This window comes from Dendropsophus ebraccatus, chromosome 12, assembly GCF_027789765.1.
Source record: "Dendropsophus ebraccatus isolate aDenEbr1 chromosome 12, aDenEbr1.pat, whole genome shotgun sequence".
NCBI lineage: Eukaryota > Metazoa > Chordata > Amphibia > Anura > Hylidae > Dendropsophus > Dendropsophus ebraccatus.
In genome coordinates, this window is record NC_091465.1 from 75,162,999 (window position 1) to 75,182,150 (window position 19,152).

General features: G+C 42.2%; 1 protein-coding gene across 1 annotated transcript in view; it reads right to left on the reverse strand.

Annotated features, from left to right (window-relative positions):
• Positions 1–19,152, reverse strand: part of GRIK5 (glutamate ionotropic receptor kainate type subunit 5) — a 137,269-nt gene that overhangs the window by 47,505 nt on the left and 70,612 nt on the right. Inside the window, exons 5-12 of the mRNA XM_069948870.1 lie at positions 11,956–12,134; positions 11,815–11,868; positions 11,012–11,173; positions 10,272–10,424; positions 7,642–7,746; positions 7,305–7,412; positions 6,779–6,982; positions 403–516 (exon numbers count right to left, since the gene is read on the reverse strand). Of these exons, the coding sequence (XP_069804971.1) occupies positions 403–516; positions 6,779–6,982; positions 7,305–7,412; positions 7,642–7,746; positions 10,272–10,424; positions 11,012–11,173; positions 11,815–11,868; positions 11,956–12,134 (1,079 nt within the window). The remainder of the gene's footprint in view (positions 1–402; positions 517–6,778; positions 6,983–7,304; positions 7,413–7,641; positions 7,747–10,271; positions 10,425–11,011; positions 11,174–11,814; positions 11,869–11,955; positions 12,135–19,152) is intronic.

Genomic DNA, 19,152 nt, shown 5'->3' on the forward strand with positions numbered 1-19,152 from the left:
TTGGCAGGAATGGCATTTTCCAGTACAGTTTAGAAAATCAAAGTTGCCATGTGCAACAAGAACCTTTTCTCGGCGACAGTTTTGATAGATGAGGCGTATGCATTTGCAGTACAGACGGGCAGATGCTTAATTCTTCCCTATAATAAGATTACGTTTCTCGGTGCGTTGGAGGGTTACACGCAGCGGGACCGTTTAGAGGGGCGCTCACTCATTATATTATACACCAGATGAGACAAGACATAGGTATATTAATAGGATGTGCTCTGTGGGGGGAAGTAATATTCCTGCGCTCTTCTGACTTCCTGTTCGGTGAAATGTGAGGTTCTTTCAGCACATGTAGCTACATGCAGAAAGGGGTGGGGGTGGTATGGCATTAGCACAGGGGTGCGGGTAGGTACCTACCATCTGAACCCGGTACAGAATACTGATCCCCAAGGTCATGAAGGGTTTGGAAAAGTCGATCACTTTCTCTCGCTCGGCTGTGATGGTGAAAGCCGCGACTGCCAGGTCTGCCTTCTGTAGGGAGAGATGTGAAGAAAAAAAATCTATGTTAATGAGAAATAATGGTTGTCATACTAAACTGGAGGCTATCCTCATTAGCTTTCATCCAAGATAGTCATCCTGCTCTTTGTAATATGCAACTGATGTCTTTGTCTGCGGTGACGGATACTGAAGCCGACTTAACTCCTCTCATCTTCCTGAAGCCACGGCCTGAATATGTGGGCAGGGGTGGGATGCCGTCTATTGATGGCAATGCAGATTACTCATCAGGTGTGAGCGTTTCATCATGGGTTGTATATGGGTAATGAGGCCTATGCCACAACTGACCGTATCATTTAACCCTCGCTCATTCCTCCACCCACCATCCTTATTACAGCTAACTCTATAAACCGCTATACCGTTAATCAGTTTAATGTTCCTCGCCCCCTTACCAACATGGCAACAAGAATAGACCTGATGATGTGCACGTCTACTGTTATACTAGCATTTAGTCACAGCGTGAGTCGTAAGAAGTTTCTTTCCTGTCTACAATGTCTATTCTGATTCTTTTTCTTCTATGATTGATGCGAAACTATTTCCTATCATGATGGGAGTTGTAGTTCTGCCACAGCTGGAAAGCCCTAAATTAGAGAATACTTTGAGGGCTTGTTCACACTTGAAGATGTGGAAAATCGGAATACCAATATATAATTTGTACGGATTTTAAAAGTTCCATTGATTTCAATGGGAGAATCTATTTAGAACATGGACTTACCCCTTTTTTCCACCCTACTGCACAGCTTTTCAGGGTGGTGTGAAATTTTTGTAGACAAAGTTTAATGTAAAACTGCATTGATATGGGTAAGGAAAATGACTGAATTTGCTCGAAAAGTTGTGCAGCCATTGGGCACTGCATATGGGTGAGGCTTTGCGAATGGCCACTGAGTTTTTCCTTAGGGCCCTATTCCACCGGACGATTATCGTTCAGATTATCGCTAAATCGTTCGAATCTAAACTATAATCGTTCGGTTGAAATGCAGTTAACGATTAACAACCGAACGAGAAATCGTTGATCGCTTTATAAGACCTGGACCTATTTTTATCATTGCTCGTTCACACAACGTTCGCAAATCGTTTGCATTGAATAAGACGTCGTTTGGTCGTTCCCAGTAGATACGAATGCAATAGCGAAGAAATAGCGAAGAAAAAGCGATCGCAAATACGATCATAAGTAACGATTATCGTTCCATGGAAATGAGTGAACGTTTTCAGGTCTTTCGCAATAGCGGTCGTTTGAGATCGTTAATCGTTAATGATTATGCGAACGATAATTGTCCGGTGGAATAGGGCCCTTATACTGTACTGTTATATACTGGGCACTGACAAAAGCAAAATGCCCTTCTACCTCATAGGGACTCAGCAAAGCCGTTAGGAATTTGTCAGCATGCTTGCTGACGGTTTCCATTGTCAGCAAACAGAACTGTCATGTGCTGGGAGTGGTAGTACTGAAACAGCTGGAAAACTAGTACGACCATGTTTCCCAGAAAATAAGACAGTGTCTTATATTCATTTTTGCTACCAAAGATGGGCTAGTTCTTATTATCAGGGGATGTCTTATTCACAATTCAGAATTCACATGTCACATGCACAGCAGGGACAGAGTGCACGGTATGGCGGTTTCCGGCCACCAGGGGGAGTTCACCACAGCACACTCGTACAGCACAGCAGGGACAGCGTACTGTATGGCAGCAAGCGACAGGATAATGGCAGACTGTGTGCAGCTCTACATCTGGAGGTAGGGGTGAGAGGGGATGGTGGCAGGCAACGGGCCTCTTGATGCCTTGTTACAGCTGCATGTCTGGTATTCTGTTTGGCGGGCATGCTTCCAAATAAAAACTTTACTAGGTCTTACTTTCAAGGGAGGCCTTATATTTAGCAATTCAGCAAAGCTTCTACTTAATCAAAAAGCTTATTGATTGTTTCTGTTGTGGTTGTTTGGGCATTCTGGGAGTTGTAGTTTGCACAACTGGAGAACTATAATTTAGAAACTACTACCCAAGTAACTACTATATATCGGAGACAACGGTAGAGTTGTTGGGGGAGATTTATCAAACATTGTGTAAAGTAGAACTGGCTCAGTTGCCCCTAGCAACCAATCAGATTCCACTTCTCATTCCTCACAGACTCTTTGGAAAATGAAAGGTGGAATCTGATTGGTTGCTAGGGGCAACTGAGCCAGTTTCACTTTACACCATGTTTGATAAATCTCCCCCAACAACTCTACAGCCCGGCTGCTTATATAGGGATTTATATACGAGAAATTTAGTCCTGTTTAATCCTTTTCAATTCAAGAGAAAATAAATTAGTGGCTTTAAATATTAAAAAAAAAAAAATTCTTCCAATTTTTAGTCATAAAAATATCCTTCAAATGTCTAATGACAAAAAGGCCAAAAGTGATTAAAGTGTTTGACTATATTAAAGTCAAGTGTCTCCATATTAACATTGCTCATTTTGCTCATTTCCTCATGCTGTCTATTATAGCTGAGTGGTTTGCCACCTGTGGCTCCCCAGCGGTATGTGAAACTCCAACTCCCAGAATGGGGCATGCTGGGAGTTGTAGTTCTAACTAGTCTATACAGTATTCCTATAAACAAATCTCCATCTAATGATTCCTATAGAACCTCACAAATCCTTCTCTGGCGAGGCGCTGTCTTTCATGACCGTCACCTTCCATCTCCGTCAGCACCGCTACACCAGCCATTTCCATCATTTGAGATAGATAATTTGATCCCAGTGCACCTCTGACAGATACAATTGTCCCTGTAATACCATCTATTAGTATAAAGACCTGAAAGAACCCTCAACAGCTTCATCATCCCCTCTATATTAAACTGCCTGGGCTCGAAATAAGCAAATCCCATTTTCCTCATGTTATAGCCAGCAGGCCTCAAGCCTTTCCAATCTCCGCTGCCACGGCCGGAGAGATGAGATCTCCACCTCCACCCACAGCAGGTTCATTAATAAAATCTTGTTTTCTGTCACCGTGCCAGGACGGACGGATATTAGCTGCTGATTAATGCCGGGAATTCTGATCGGATATCACCCTGCTCCGGAATGACCAAACTGCAAACATTGGAGTCTTTAATAAATAAGAATTACTCTGGATCCTCACAGTATGTTATAGAGGATATAAGCCACTCGTGCAACGCAAACAAAGGCTGGAGGGGATGCATGACATTACAACAGCGTGACAGCTTTCTTATGAGAACAGCACCACTTGTGCCTGTAGGCTGTGCCTGGTATTGCAGTATTGACTTGCATAGGGTGGTGCTGGAGTATTAAACAAAGCCAGAAGTCTTGCTGTTTCTGAAAAAAAAAAATTTATTCAAAGTCTTTAATAAAGCACATTAGATTGGAGAATCCGGGGTAGTCTTACGTGATTTTGATCGAGCAGATACTGTATTACTTCCAGCCTCTTACACTAAAGCCTTGTTCACACAAGGATGCTGGAGTTACATTCCGTCTTCCATAAATTGGAATGGATCTTGGACTTCTGAATAGGGTTACTAAGGCTCTTTTTCCACAATTTTTTTGGGTGAATTTTACCTAAAACATGTTGTAGTAACATAGCCTAGACTATATATAAGCTCCATACCAATTGCTCTCGTAAACCAACTGAAGATGAGGGCAGGTATAAAACACACCGTTTAACTCTTTGCTGGGTGATGGTCGGCCACAGCGTTTATCGATCAACCATAACTTGGAAACCAACTGGCACGAACTATGCTTACTCATACTCCTGAGGGTAGCCACGGTGTTCCGCCGGCAGACTCCTGCCGAGCACTTCCGACCTGCTCCCAAGAAAGAATACACTACTACGTATAGTCCCAGCACAGTGGTACATTCCAGCAGCTCTCATTGGCCAAAAACCCCAGGTGGGTCCTAGATGCTCTAGTTTTAACCCATTTCTGGTGGCACTGGGGCAATGATACTCCATGGAGACTACCATACATACAGTCATTGTGCGTGTGCACCCTGCTTATACAGACGGATGCCCTTTCAAAAGTTTCAATGTAATATACCCATCACATTTGGCTAGGCCAGTCAGGTTCCAACCAAGGTACGAAAAGATGACGACACCTACCACTGAAGAAGGCCAATAGAGTACCTACCACATGGAAATGCAAGTAGTGTACCTATCACAGAAGAAAGCAGGAATTGTACCTTCCATAGAGGATAGGCCAGGAAGGTACCTACCATAAGGACTGGTATACTGGGCTAGACAACTTGTTAGTCCATTGCCAAATCTGAATTGGTGTTTTGGTGAGGAGTTTGATGCTGTGATTGCCATCCTCCTCTTATGGGATTGGTATTGCTAGCGATTGGGTCCAGTGTTCAAAAGAAATAGGATGCAACCAGGGATGTAATGCACGTTGGGTCTACAAAGCCGCACATAGAGGAGAACTGGTTGTTCTGCTACAGGGGCTTGAATATATTCCCAATTTGAAATACATAAGCTATTACATCACTGCAGATCACTATGTGGAGATGACAGATGGGTGACTCTGCAACAAAGCACCTGCCAATCAAATAGGATCCAGATTTTACAAATGAAGAGATATCGATGAATAGTTTACTTGCTCCTGCCTCCAATTGGACGTGCTCACAATGGTGGTACCTTCATGCCCCATCGACAATTTGCCAGGACTGGAACATTTCAGGATCTGGGTATCTGTAGACACTTTAAGCTCACTATAAAATCATCCCACGAGTATACGGGAACCTTTCAAGCATATGTGCCAGTTCTTCCTTTGTTGAATATTCTATATACCGTATGTATAAACTTTAGAAGTGAAGCAAGTGATGTTTCCAGTCATTGAGCGGCTTCATGTAATCTCTGCTCATTTTCATCAATAATTATGGACCTTATGTGCATAACACTGATTGCATGATTAAACCAGCCAGCGATGCATGGACGCCAGCACATTCCTCACAACACCAAGGTTAACCTTATTACCTCCGCATTATAAAACACAAATCATTTATACAACGCTGCAGCCATGGAAGAAGATCCTATTTAAAGGGGGTGGTCTTATAAAGATAACCCCATTCCATATATCCTATTAGGACATGGGGATATCATAAGAGGAGCACTCTCTCTTGTAACCCCAATCCATCTACGAGCCAGAGAAGAGAGGCATGATGCAAGAGGTTCTTCCAGACTGGCGTGTCCATGTATTACATGGTTTTCTAGAAAGTTGAGCTACATTTCCATAGAATTTTTAACCCCTTGCCTCTGCCGCCTATTTTGGCCTTAATGACCAGACCATTTCTCATTTTTGCGTTTTTCTTTTTTCGTCCTCGCCTTTTAAGAGCCATAGCGGTTTTATTTTTTCCAGTTGGTTTTTAGTTTTTTCTGATAAATAATATGACAGAAAAAATTTGCAATCCTGGCTCTCTTTTTATCTTACGCAATTTACCGCACAGGAATAGTATTGTTATGTCTTAACGTATCGGAAAATTACACACGCTACCATGTATTATAGTTTTTTTGTTTCATTTGTGAAATGGGGGAAAGGGGGGGTATTTTAAACTTTTATTGGGGAGGGGCTATTTTCTTTTTTTTTTTCATTTAATTTTTTTTGTACACTTTTTATGTCTCCCTTGTAACCATTACAATGATTACACTGGTCAATGCAATGCCATTGCAAGGCATTGATCAGTGTAATCTGCAGTCTTCCCATAGAGTCTGTGGGAAGATTGCCGAGCTATTTGCATGGAGGTGAGTATTAGACCACTGGCACACAGGGAAGATGATCAGAGCCCTCTCAATCACACGGACGGCCAGTCTCTTACGCTCTGTGAACATAGCTTATAGCTGTATCCATGCTTTCCAGATAGCTTTAGGGCTGTATCCAACTTCGTCAGCTACTGGGTTGCTTGAGTTAACCTCATCTCTAGTAATAGAACATCCCTGTCCTAAAAAGGGGATTGTATTGATTTCATCCAGCACCAAACAGGTCCCACTCTGGGCAGGACCATTGCTGCAAGTAGGGCAAACCTTAGATTTATTAGTCCCCCATGCAGTACTCTCTCTCTTTATGCTCTACACCCATAGAGTATGTCAAGACCTACCAAATAATACAGTGATAAAGTGCACAAATAACTATAGTACTATATACAGTACCCAAATAAAATTGCCGTAAGGTTCCCCAAAAAATTCTAAATAACAATGCCCAAACAATAAAACGGAAAACATACAGTAGCTGAAAATTGGGTAATCCATGGAGTTACCTACCCGGTTAATAAGTTCCCCCACCATCCCTGTCCAAGATCCATTAGGCTCAGGAGCTCCATACAACCCGTCTTCAACAAGCTTTATTTTATAGTTGAACCTCAGGAGTGCAGCTAGCTCCATTAACATCTCAGCACAGAAGCCTTCATATTGGTCATTGCCAGATAGGGATCGGTAATTGGCTTTGCGCATCATGTATGGATTCTCCTGGAGGGAGATATAAGATAAAACAGTCAGGTGGATGGAGATGGAAAACTCGCCTGAATTTGTGATTACAGCAAGAGATGGGATAATAAGAACAAATCAAAATGCAGAGCTATAAAAAACACAAAGTAAATGAGCTGAAGAATGAGATTGTCAACTGTGTTATATAAACCTGCAAGTAGCCGAGACATAGCATCTAGAACAATCACGACAGATTTACAGAGCTGCTAAAATATTTATACAGACCCTGACCAAGATATACAAAGCATCATGAGGATTTGACATATGTAGGTGGATTTAGGAAGCTCCTCTATAAAGAACTTACGAGAATTGTGGTTACTACTAAAGTCTTGTTCTCCAACGTGTCTGAAATGTTTATATCCAGACTGGTGGCATTCATGGCCAAGGTACGGTTTGAATACCAAACACCAACCTGCAAAACAGAAATTCTATGGATAAACTGTGGTCTACATGGTTTAGAATTTTACCAAAATTTTCTCTGTAACATAAAGTGAACAGAAACAATACAAAGATGTCAACTACTGGGGTGTTCGCTGAAACATCATGACCACGACTTGTCCTAATAGCCACATAAGGACATATACAGCCAACGTCTAAGGAGTTTGCTGTCTGTAAACAACCTCAAAGTTGCCAATACTTGCCTCTCGGTGGCCATCTCCAGCCTTCTCCAGAATTCGTAGAGTGTAGTTTGTCCTTTGCCCTTTGCTGTTAAATTCTACTCGGCCAGTCAGTCCATCATACTCTACCTGGGAGGATTAAAAACAATAAGAGGAAAAATTATCCCAAGTGTTTAATGGTCATGGGGAACTTTATGGGTGAGGAACATCTATGGACAGCACCCTCTTTTATATAGAAAATAGGAATAACTAGTGATGTGGTAAGGTGAGAGGAGCCACCAATTTTTTTCCCTATAACTATAGAACTTTCTGCCACATGATATTGTCATGGCCCACTCAAAGTTCAAGGGAGGCCTGGATGCTATAAAAAAAATAAATATATATATAATATATATATTACAAGTTAAGGGCACTAGAGTTTTTTGCCTTCTTCTGGATCAACATAGTAGGGTATAGGTTAAACTTGTCTTTTTATCAACTATATTAAAGGGGTATTCTGAGAAACTTTAATTTTTCCCCTATCCATAGGAGATTGCGGGGGTCCAACCCCTGAAACCCCCAGCGATCTCCGTATCGAACACCGTTGGCTCTGTTATGAATAAAGACCGGGGTTGGCACTGCGGCTTTCACTGCTTCACTGCTATGGTGGTACTGAGGCTATCATTGTTTTAGGGTACTGTAGGCTTGTGCTATAACTGGGGCACCACTGTCTTATGGGTATGGTCAGGAATTGTGGGTATAAATAGTTTTTCAAGGGGAGGACCTTATATATAAAAAGTTAAGGCGGGCAGCAACATACAGTGCTGGGTAAGGGGCCATTGTGCCACCTCCCTGGTATAATATCTACCCTTTTTCTCTAATGCAATGATATGGAGGTGCAGTGTGTGACGGATAGCTCTCACTGACATTGCAATCATATATAGCAAGATGGTGATAATTGAAATGATTCCACTCAGGACACATTATCACAAGGGTCTATCTATGACTTGTATTTCTCCGAATGATCTCAAGTGCTTGGATATTATTGTATTCGGCAGTGTCAGCCTCATTATTCCGCACAGTAACTCTACATACTTATATATTCACATACATTACATCTCTAGAGCTGCACTTTACATAGCTCCGCGGATACATCTCCTCCTCCCTCCTTAGTAAATGCATTACCTACACCATCTATAGCAGACAGCCGCCATACACATAGACACTCACTAAATCTTTTCACATTTTTTTTTTAAATATATGGGAGAGCTTGAAGGGGTTTTCCAGGAATTTACATTGACAGCTGAAAGGTCGGATGGTTGTCACTCCTTTACTTTACATTCCTTAAAAGCTGCTAAAAGAACTCATCTGCCACCACAACAATAACTAGAACAGCCCTGAACTCTTCTTGACACATCGGCCATCACAAGTAACACCCCATTTTTTTCATGAAGCGTATGATGATAAATTTTATAACTTGTGCCATTCTAAAAAAAAAACTGTTTATTTGCTTTGGGGGTGTTGTAGAGTACTATAGGGGAATGGAAGTAGATTCAGGCTGGTAAGGGGGATCTGTGGCCTAAGTTGCTGAGTTGATGGGTATGTCATACCATCATACCATCTCAGAGGCCGACAAAACATCTGCAGACAGAAGTAGCCGCGATCGAAAGTCAAAGCTCGACGCAAGAGATAGAAGAGCATTTTTGTTTAATTGTGGACAAAGCTATGGCCCTCAGGTTACTGGAGAATTTAATGTAGATTTGGGGTATTAGTGAAAACCATGAAAACCTATCATACGATGATGTGCCCCTCTGTCCCTCAAGTCAAGCTTTTGACCACAGCTACTTCTATCTACAGATGTTTTTTTTTTTTTTTTTTTAGCAAACTGATGAGTGATCAAGGAAACAATAGACCTCAGTAAGGCCACCAACTGGGATAACAGACACCCCTACCAGGAACAGCACCATTCTTGTCCTCATTTACGTTGTGGTTTTACAAATCCGTTTCATTGAAGTGAATGTAACTAAATTGTAATATCACACTCAACCTGAGAACAGGGGTGGTGCTGTTTTTATAGGCTAACAATAAAAAAATGGGGGAGATTGTGTATGGAGATGGTGTAAAGGAGAATTGGCTCAGTTGCCCCTAGCAACCAATCAGATTCCACCTTTCACTTTCTAAAGAGTCTGTGAGGAATGAAAAGTGGAATCTGATTGGTTGCTAGGGGCAACTGGGACAATTCTTCTTTACACCATGTTTGATAAATCTCCCCCAATATGTTTAATTCTTGCTATATGGTAATAGTGAAGACTGCCTTTTCTCAAAATGTTGTCAAATGATTAACATGAACTAATTCAAAGAAGTTCCCTCCGTTTGGTTAACACAATGCTTCCACTTTAGGAAAACAATGACAAAAACATGGCCACTTTCTTCCAAAAACAGCAGCACCTCTATCCCCAGGTTGGTGTGAGTTGGGAATCTTCTCAGTCCCATTCACTCAAATGGAGCCAAAGCTGTAGCTGCACTACCTAACACACGCCATGGACAAGTGTCGCCCCCTTTTTGGAACCCCCCTACGCCTAGCACTCTCTGGTAGAAATGTGATGATTTTCCTCTTCTAACACATGTCCAACAACTATTTATTGTCATGTCTAGGTGAGATGGGTTCTCCATACCATTCGTAGATAGTTCATAAGGCTGGTCCCATGTTGCCAAATCTGTGACGTACTACAGGACAGCTGCTTTACACCAATTTCCTGACTCCGGTTCAACTCTCGTACGGCACTGACTACAACGTGTACAGCGTCAAACATAAGGGCTGCTGAGAGCTGAGGAGAAATATAAGCAAAATATAAGCAAACATAAATAGGCATAATACAAACATCATAATGGTATTACCATAAAACCAAACAGAGATGATATTCCATCTACTCCAACTGTGCCACATATTGTTCTTTAGAGTACAGTTGCTCCTCCTACTCCACTTGAACTAAAAAGTTATACAGTATACACTAAGCTCTTTATCTCCCCCTAGTGGTGGTTGCAGGTAGTCAGAGTTATACTATGTAACTCTGGGTTCATGCAGAAGTCATGGAGCTCTATCTATGATATAAAAAAACAAACATTCATTTTTAAGTTAAGTCTACATGGTAGAGCCTATGTGTCACGGTAAAATCATGGGATTACTACACTTTACGGGAGACACACAGGTGTTTTGCGCAAAAAAAAAAAACCTTGCTTGTTTTTTCCAATTGTTCTACCATGTTTATGACCTTCTTACCAATAGAAAATATTACATTTATCTTACTTTTTTTTTTTATCGCCTAGAACAGTAGCACTATCATTACTTTCTATGAACTGTAACCCTTTCAATGACTTGTGGGTCATGGTGCTCCATGATAATGGGTTGACTCACCGCCGGCCCCAGGTATGTGGTGAGCTCACAGTTTTCTCTCCAGGACATGTTGAGGCTTCGCAGGAACTCCAAATAAAAGGGATGGCTACTGTTATACATGGAAAATCCTAGGATATTGGAATGGTCACTTACTACCCCTTCCAAGGATAACAAGGGAAAATCCTGGAAAAAAAACAAATGTGGTCTAGTATATAGTATATACGCCCTTTACTGCTCCTACCTTTATCTACTGATGATATAGGCAAAAAGTAGGGGTTACTTAAAGACGCATTCCACTCCTCCCCCTCCTAGAAACTAACAATTCCTTCCATACTTGTCATTACCATTTCAGTCTCACTTCCCAAGTTCTGAGCTGCTGCTTTCTGCTGAAGACACAGAAAACTGTGAGCTGTTCTCTTCATCCCCCCCCCCTCCTCCCCCCTACCTTGACATGGCTCATATTAACAGTATCCCTGGATGGCTGTTTTTGCACTCTGTAATGCTGGGAGAGTTAATCTGAGATTAAGTTGCTGATGACCTGACTGTGATTAATCCTTCCTGTATTACATAGTGCAGAGATGGCCGGCCAGGGGTGCTACATAAGCCATCTCGGAAGGAAGGTGGAAGAAGGAGGACACATAGTTTTCAGTGTCTTCAGCAGAAAGCAGCAGCTCAGAACTGAGGGAAGGAGACAGAAAAGGTAATGACAAATATGGAACAGATTGTTAGTCTCCAGGAGGGGACATGATTGAGAGGAATACTCCTTTACCACATTCCTTTATCACTTCTATGCATGGTCCCCCCGCAATAACCACCGGTCTCACCATTGTTGTCAGAATATATTTGTAGTGAGCAGACGTCATCCCAAGCTCTGAAGCCTGTGAAGGAGAAAAGGAAATAAACTGATTGAAAACTGAAAAAAAAAGTCAAAAACATCCGTAAAGCAATAAAAAGAGAGGCCTGACCTTCTTAAGGATGAGATGGGACACCGTTGCGTTGGCATCGATAATAATGGTGGAAACCTTATCATCGCGGATTTCCTTTAATAAAGGTGTGGGATCATTCGTGTCATCTAACATCCGCACGGAAAGTGTATCTTTTGATATTAGGAACTGACGGACCAACTCCTCTAGCCGCAGTAAACCTGGAGAACAGATCAGAGGAGATGGCTGAGGAGTACAACGGGGAATTCACCGCTTAAGGCGGAATGAGAACATTGGAAGAGATTTAGAGAAGTCGAACATTAAAAAGTAACTCCTCCTGTGATGGATGCTGTAAATTACTAGAATAATCCTGTATTCTTCTGCATGAAACTGGTAGCCTAAAGCACATGCACACATTGGTGCCACTTGACATGTGAGCGCTCTAGCTGACGCTGAGCCTGTCCGTGACATGCGATTGTCTTCCCTAATAAAATAACAGCTCCGCAAGGTCGAGGAAACACATTTCGATTTTATTTGATGCTAAAAAGAGCTACTAGATTGTTAGTCTTGGGAAAAAAAACTGACATATAAGGATGGAAAATACACACAATCAGGTTGTGTTGCAGTTCGCGTTGTGGCTTGGACCTGCATCAGTCAGTTTCCGATAGTAAATATTGGAAAATTTTTATTGCAGCATTGGAAACTGCAACGTAACCTAGTCCAACCGAGGATTCTGCCAACCAGCAACTCAATTCTACTCTAAACTCTCCTTTACACGGGCCGATTATTGGGCAAAAACTGCTCATCAACTCTGTTAGGGGTGTCAGCAATCATCTAAGGACTGTGAAAACGCCCAATCATTGGCAAATTGTATCTTTTGTGCGGCAGAAAAATTTGTCGCTATTGGACGCACATCTTTGTTTGTAAACGGGATGTGCGGCCGATAGGAATATATTTAAATGGCCGCACAAACGATACAGTGATCGTTTGTGCTGCCTGGCCACATGGTTAGTTGCACCTTCTAAAGGCACTGCAAATGAGTGCCGATCTGGCTGTACAATGCTCGCTTGCATCCTTGCACAGCCCCATATTGGTTTGAATAAAAGAACCCTGAGTCTCATGTGACAAATACTGGGGTTAACTACACTCTTAAAGGGGTTATCCAGCACTACAAAAACATGGCCACTTTTTTCCAGAAACAGCACCACTATTGTCTCTCGTTTGGGTGTAGGTTTTGTAACTGCGTTCCATTGAAGTGAATAGATCGTAATGGTTAACCACACCTGAACTGGAGACAAAGAGTGGTGCTGTCTCTGGAAGAAAGTGGCCATATTTCTGTAGAGCTTGATAATCCCTTCAACTTTCCAGGTTTTGTGTGGAAGTAAACTTTGTGTGGTCAACATGCACCCAACCCATGACGATTGACCGGTTATGAGTTTGTATAAAGGTCCGATTATAATACATGGACTAGCCGTAAGGTCCTATTTCTAGAAGATCATATGAATGGGAGTTGTCTTCATGGAAAAATCCCTTTAAGGTCCAAGCTGAGACTTTTCACACTTGGATTGTATAGTTACTTAGGCTGAAAAAAGACACAACGTCCATCAAGTTAAACCTGTCTCAGATCAATTATACATCATTCAATGCTAAATTATTTATAACCCTCGGTGCCATTTGTCATTAGATCAGCATCTAGCACTTTTCTATGTACTTTTCCATCAGTTTTTTTTCTTCTCTCTTTCATAGACAGCCAGCTGCATGCCGCACTAATCAATCTAGTGAGAAAAATAACAGGAACCTGGCGGACGTATCAATCATCACGAGGAAAAGTGGAACATGATGGATCTATAAAATGGATTATGCTGGATCATTATGGATCTATATATCCATCCTGGATCTTGTAAAGGAGATCCAGTGCAAACAGAGCCTACCATTAGTCTTCTGGCTCTTCCATGCAGTGTCTGGTACTTGCAGCATATTGCGTTAACCCTATAGACCCTGGCCAATGGCATCAGTTGGGATCCATTAAAACAATCATAACACAACATAAAGGATCTATCATAAAGAGATAAACTTAGTTGGATTATACAAATATGTGTTCAATCACCCAAAAAGTGCACAAGGAGGCAGTCTCTTGCAGTTCTCTCTTTAAAATATGGGGCCCTACCAATAATTCCTATCCCCTCCAAGCCAGAAGGCCACTGAAAGGGCCCATGATTGATAACCTCCCTTCACCGAACATAACTTGTTCTTGGCTTCCACCAGGGTTGGAGAAGCAATCAGTAGGATTTTATAGGTTACACTTGATGGACCTATGCATTTTTTCAACCATATCAACTATATAACCATGCTATAATTGAGGTGGACAGGGAGGTACTAACTAATGTAGAGTTAGTGGTAAGAAGATTATCTATAGACAGCTGTTTCAAGGTCAGAGTCTCCTGCAATAGAAAGAGTCGAATATAATATATTTACAACTGTTTTTAGGTTCTTGATCCATTTTAGTACAGAGTAGCCAAAAAGCACTCTGCTGTGTACTGATGAGTAGCATGTGGGCTTGTTTTCAGTCCCAGTCCGGCCCTAGGCCTATGACCCCTGGCCCAGCCCAGCCCACTCCAGGCAGCATGACAGGCGGCCCACTGACTGGCCATCTGAGCGGCCCACTGGGCATTTGCCCGGTCTGCCAGATTGTCAGTCCAGGCCTTAGGGGCAAGAACCCTGAAAAAGCTGTCTACAGATAAGGATTTTGGAGGACATGCTGGTTTGACCAGTATGAGATCACTTCCTTCATTTTAAAGTAGAGCGGATTTGCTTAGCTATACTATACCAGATCATAAAAGATCCATTGTATTCAAAAATCACAATGCTAATTTGAACAGAGCTGTAGTAACGGGTTAATGCTACGAAATAATCCACATCTTCTTTGTATACCATCAGCACTGAGCGCTTCTCTAGATTCTTCCCAAAAACAATAAAAAGACTCTCAGACCATAAACAATACGATTCTATGCTGAATATAGCAATACAATTTACATGAATCAATAGATGTTGCAAAGAAAGATGTATTAGACTGAATAAGAAGTATGGGTGCGGGTAGAGAAGAAAGAGGCAATGTGCACATAACAGGCCGCCTCGGTATAACATCACTGTTCTATTTTAATTTCATTCTTAGCATCTGACTTAAATTTCACTTGACACGTAGCACACGCGGTTTGCAGCGGGAGCACTTCCTCAGCTCTCAACTGCTGAGAGAATGGAGGGGTTTTATACAATACAAAAGGAGCAGTTCCTACCGGGGCCCAAAATGTAGGTTAAAACTCACCATGTAAATGTTAGAATAGCACAAAGCCACATATTTAAAACAAACAATGCAAATGGGAATGGAGAAATTGTTTATAGCAACCAACCAATGGCCTGTAGGCCAGAACATCAAGTAAATGAGACTTGATTGGTTGGTACTGGCAACATTAGAGTTTTTTTTTTTTACACAACGTAACTCCATTGTCGTAAAGGAATGTTACACTTCCTTAAAGTGCCCGTAAATCTTAGACTGTACTTGAACGGATCTGCTGACTTTGCGGGTTCGACCAATTGTCTAAGGTATATGGCAGCCAGTGTTGAGCGGAGAGGCAGAAGTGTTCGAGTTCGGCAACACTGTTTGAACCCGATAGCTCGGTATTTGACTCCCCGCAGCTGCAGGGGTTGGCTGCTGCCCTAGGAAGTCCTGGAAAACAAGTTTTTCAGGACTTTTTAGGGCTCCATCTGCGGGGAGTCAAATACCAAGCATTGGGATTGGAGAACGTTGCCGAACCCAAACAGTTCAGCCTCTCTGCTCAGTACTAGCAGCCAGAGCAATTTGGCAGTGGTTTACGCCTCTCCATACAGAACACACAAATGTTTGGCTATGATGAACGCCCATGTGTATGGGGAGGACAGGAGAGATAACTGTCAGCCAAAATATTGCAGTTGCATAGTCAGTGATGCCAACCTCAAGGGCGCCATTTGTCCTAACTAAAGTGGACCCCAATACTCTCCAATGACTTCTTTTTAGAACTGTACATTTGTGCATATCAGATGCTAGAAATGAAAAGGTGGATGGTCTAGAAGTAAGAATTTGGAGGCCAAGTCGGCACCTTGAACTCTTTGCCATGTTCCACAACCTAGAACAATGTCTGCAGTTTGGTCAGGGCGTTATCCTGCTGAAAGAATCAAGGATTTCCAGCAGAACATTGACCAGAGCATCACACTGCCTCCACCTCCTTGTCTTTTTTCCCATTCGCCATCCTGGTGCCATCCTTCCCCAGGTAGGCATCATTGATCACATACCTTACATTACTCCATGGTTGAGTTTTGATGGTAATATAAGGGCTGTTACACAGCAAGCTGCAAAGCCCAATGTGATCTGACGCCTTCCATTCATACCAAGCAGTAACCTACAGTAACCCCCTCCGTGGGATCAGATCTAATGAATTAGTCTGCTCCACATGCACATTATTAAGCCTTGGGCATCCATGACCCCATTGCCAGTTCACTGGTTGTCTTCCCTTCGAGCACGTCTATCAGGCAGTAACCACTGCTCACAGTTACTGGATAGAAGAACCCGGCTCGTCTTATCCTCTTAGTTGATAAAACTGAAGCTTTTACTTTAATCCATTAAAAAGGACAACGTTAAGAACAAACACCCTGCAGGTATATGGTTGATCAGCGAGTTCTGTACCTGCAGGGTGTTAGTTTTTAACTTTGTCCTTTTAACGGATTCAAGTAAAAGCTTCAGTTTTATCAACTATCAAGATAACATGAGCCGTATTCTCCTACGTCTTACAGTCCCTTTTACACGGGCTGATTATCAGCAATGAGCATTCCTAGAGACGCTTTTGGCCCATATCGGCCTGTGTGCCAGCGATCACCCAACAGGCAGGAAAATGCTTGCTCATCAGCAGATTGGATTTTTAAAAATTTTTGACAGTAAAATTTATCGTTATTGTACCGATATCAATGTATGTTAATGGCCACTGTATTGTTCAAGGGGTCCGGCCACATAATTCATCGTGCCTTGTACAGACCCTGCAATCTTGCTGCAATCTTCTGTTGCTCAGCAGTGATAATAACTTAAAGGGATTGTATCACTAAGGGCCCTATTACACAGGGCGATTACTGGCGAAAAATCGTTATAGCGTTCAAATTTAACTGATAATCATTCTGTGTAATTGCAGGCAATGATCGAAAAAATTGTTCGTGTATCGTTGATCGTTGATTTAGATCTGAACCTAAAATCATCGTTAATCGTTCGCTGTAATCCCACATTCGCTCTAGTTCCGCATTTGTTCACTAATCGTTCAGTGTAATTGTGCATTGTTCATTGTTTTGCTGAGATCAGAAGGAATAAACGATCATAGTAACGATCGCAATAACGATCGTGGTAATGATCGTAACAAACGACTATCGTTCTGTGTAATATGGTGAACGATTTCAGGTTAACGATAAACAATCTCGTTTGCGATCGTTTATCGTTAGTCATTAACCGCTAAAAATCGCTCTGTGTAATAGGACCCTAAGTACATTGCTTTTTTAAAATTTAACATGAACAGAACGGCACCGTACCCCAGTGTGAAGATCTCACCTCCCCTCTGTGACACAGCTCCACTGATTCTAATAGAGCCTTGTCACAGAGGGGAGGGGGTTTGTCACATTGGGGGCCGGTGGGCCCACCCCCCATGCTTCATGCTGGGATGGTGCCCAGGAATAGACCAGTGATGTGCGCAGGAACCGGCGGCCGTTCAAAAAAAGTCCTGGTGCCGGCACCAGCCTACTGATGTATAAATCTTGCTGGTACATTCACTTTAAGCTGGTTTCACGTGAGAATGTCGCATCTGTTAGTACTGGTTATGAAATCTGCATTCAACCTGGGACTTGATCATGTACAACCAGTCTTGTTCTGTGTATTTACATCAAACCGATACACATTTTACATTAAACGTGCACCAGGCCGCAGTCAGCAGTACTACCACCCTGCAAGAATCCTAGGAAGGTAAGAGAAGGCTGCCATAGACATGGACTACTATACTGATAGCTGTTGAACATCATGGACTACTATACTGTAAGTTACTATACAAGGACTAGCTATCTAGGGTAACATTACACATATGGACAGTTACATCATCTGCAACATACAGTATCCCCCTGTATGCCTATACAGTGAGATGCTTTGTAACCTTTCACTGAAGATATAAGTTGGTAGCCCTTCCAATGTACACCTCTGATAGAAGGCTAAGTTACCCAATTTTTCCCAACCATATCATAGACAATAGGCACCAAGGGGGACATTTATTAAGACGGGTCTTAAATTAGGCCTCGCCCCCAATTACCCTTGCCACAGAAACTGTGCAAAAATTTACACCTGCCCCTGAGCAGGTGTAAATTTTTGGCTGGTTTACACCTATTTCCAGCCCTAAACCTTAATAAAAGAGGTGCAGGGAGAGGCCATGCCTCCTCCCTCCCTTACCACAGCGCCCATCAGGCGAGCGATATGGCTGACGTGGAGAATCTGCCAGGGGCGCATTTTGACTTACGCAACACTAAAGTGCTCATTACTTGAATAACGAACCCCATTAAAAACAACAGAAGACTTGAGCATTTAACCAGGTGCCCCCTGCTCGGTAGAGCGGCAAGGTGCCCGTTTCACCTTTAAGGGATGTGCAAATGAAATATACAAAAAAATAATAGTAAAGAAATGCAATATCTTACTGCAAGACACATTAGAACTCCAGCGGCTTTACCTGCCAGTGGTTTTCATGTTATGGCTGCCTGTGTTTTTTAGGATGACTTAGATGAGAGAACTGCTTTAACGTTACCTGTGGAATGAATAAAACAAAAAAAATTCCAAAACTCTAAAAAAAACAAAAAAAAAACCTTGTATGACATGACATTCGAAATTCTGAATTCCGTCTGAGGCTTCTTGGCAACAGACTCCAACGTGACAATGTTAATATCTCCTTACTACCAATGTGGCGGCATGCAGTCTGTTGCCAAGAAGCTTCTGACAGAATTTTTAAAGGCCCCTGTGGGAAATTTCTTGGAACAAAATAGGTTTCCATGTAGGAAACATAAAAGAGTCCTTAAATACTAGCCAAGGTAACACATAACCCCACTCCATTGTCTTGCCGTAAAAGACTGGGAGCTCCTACCATTGGCATATTGTATGAATGACTGTATTTCCATTAGGGCCGATGGCAGCACTAG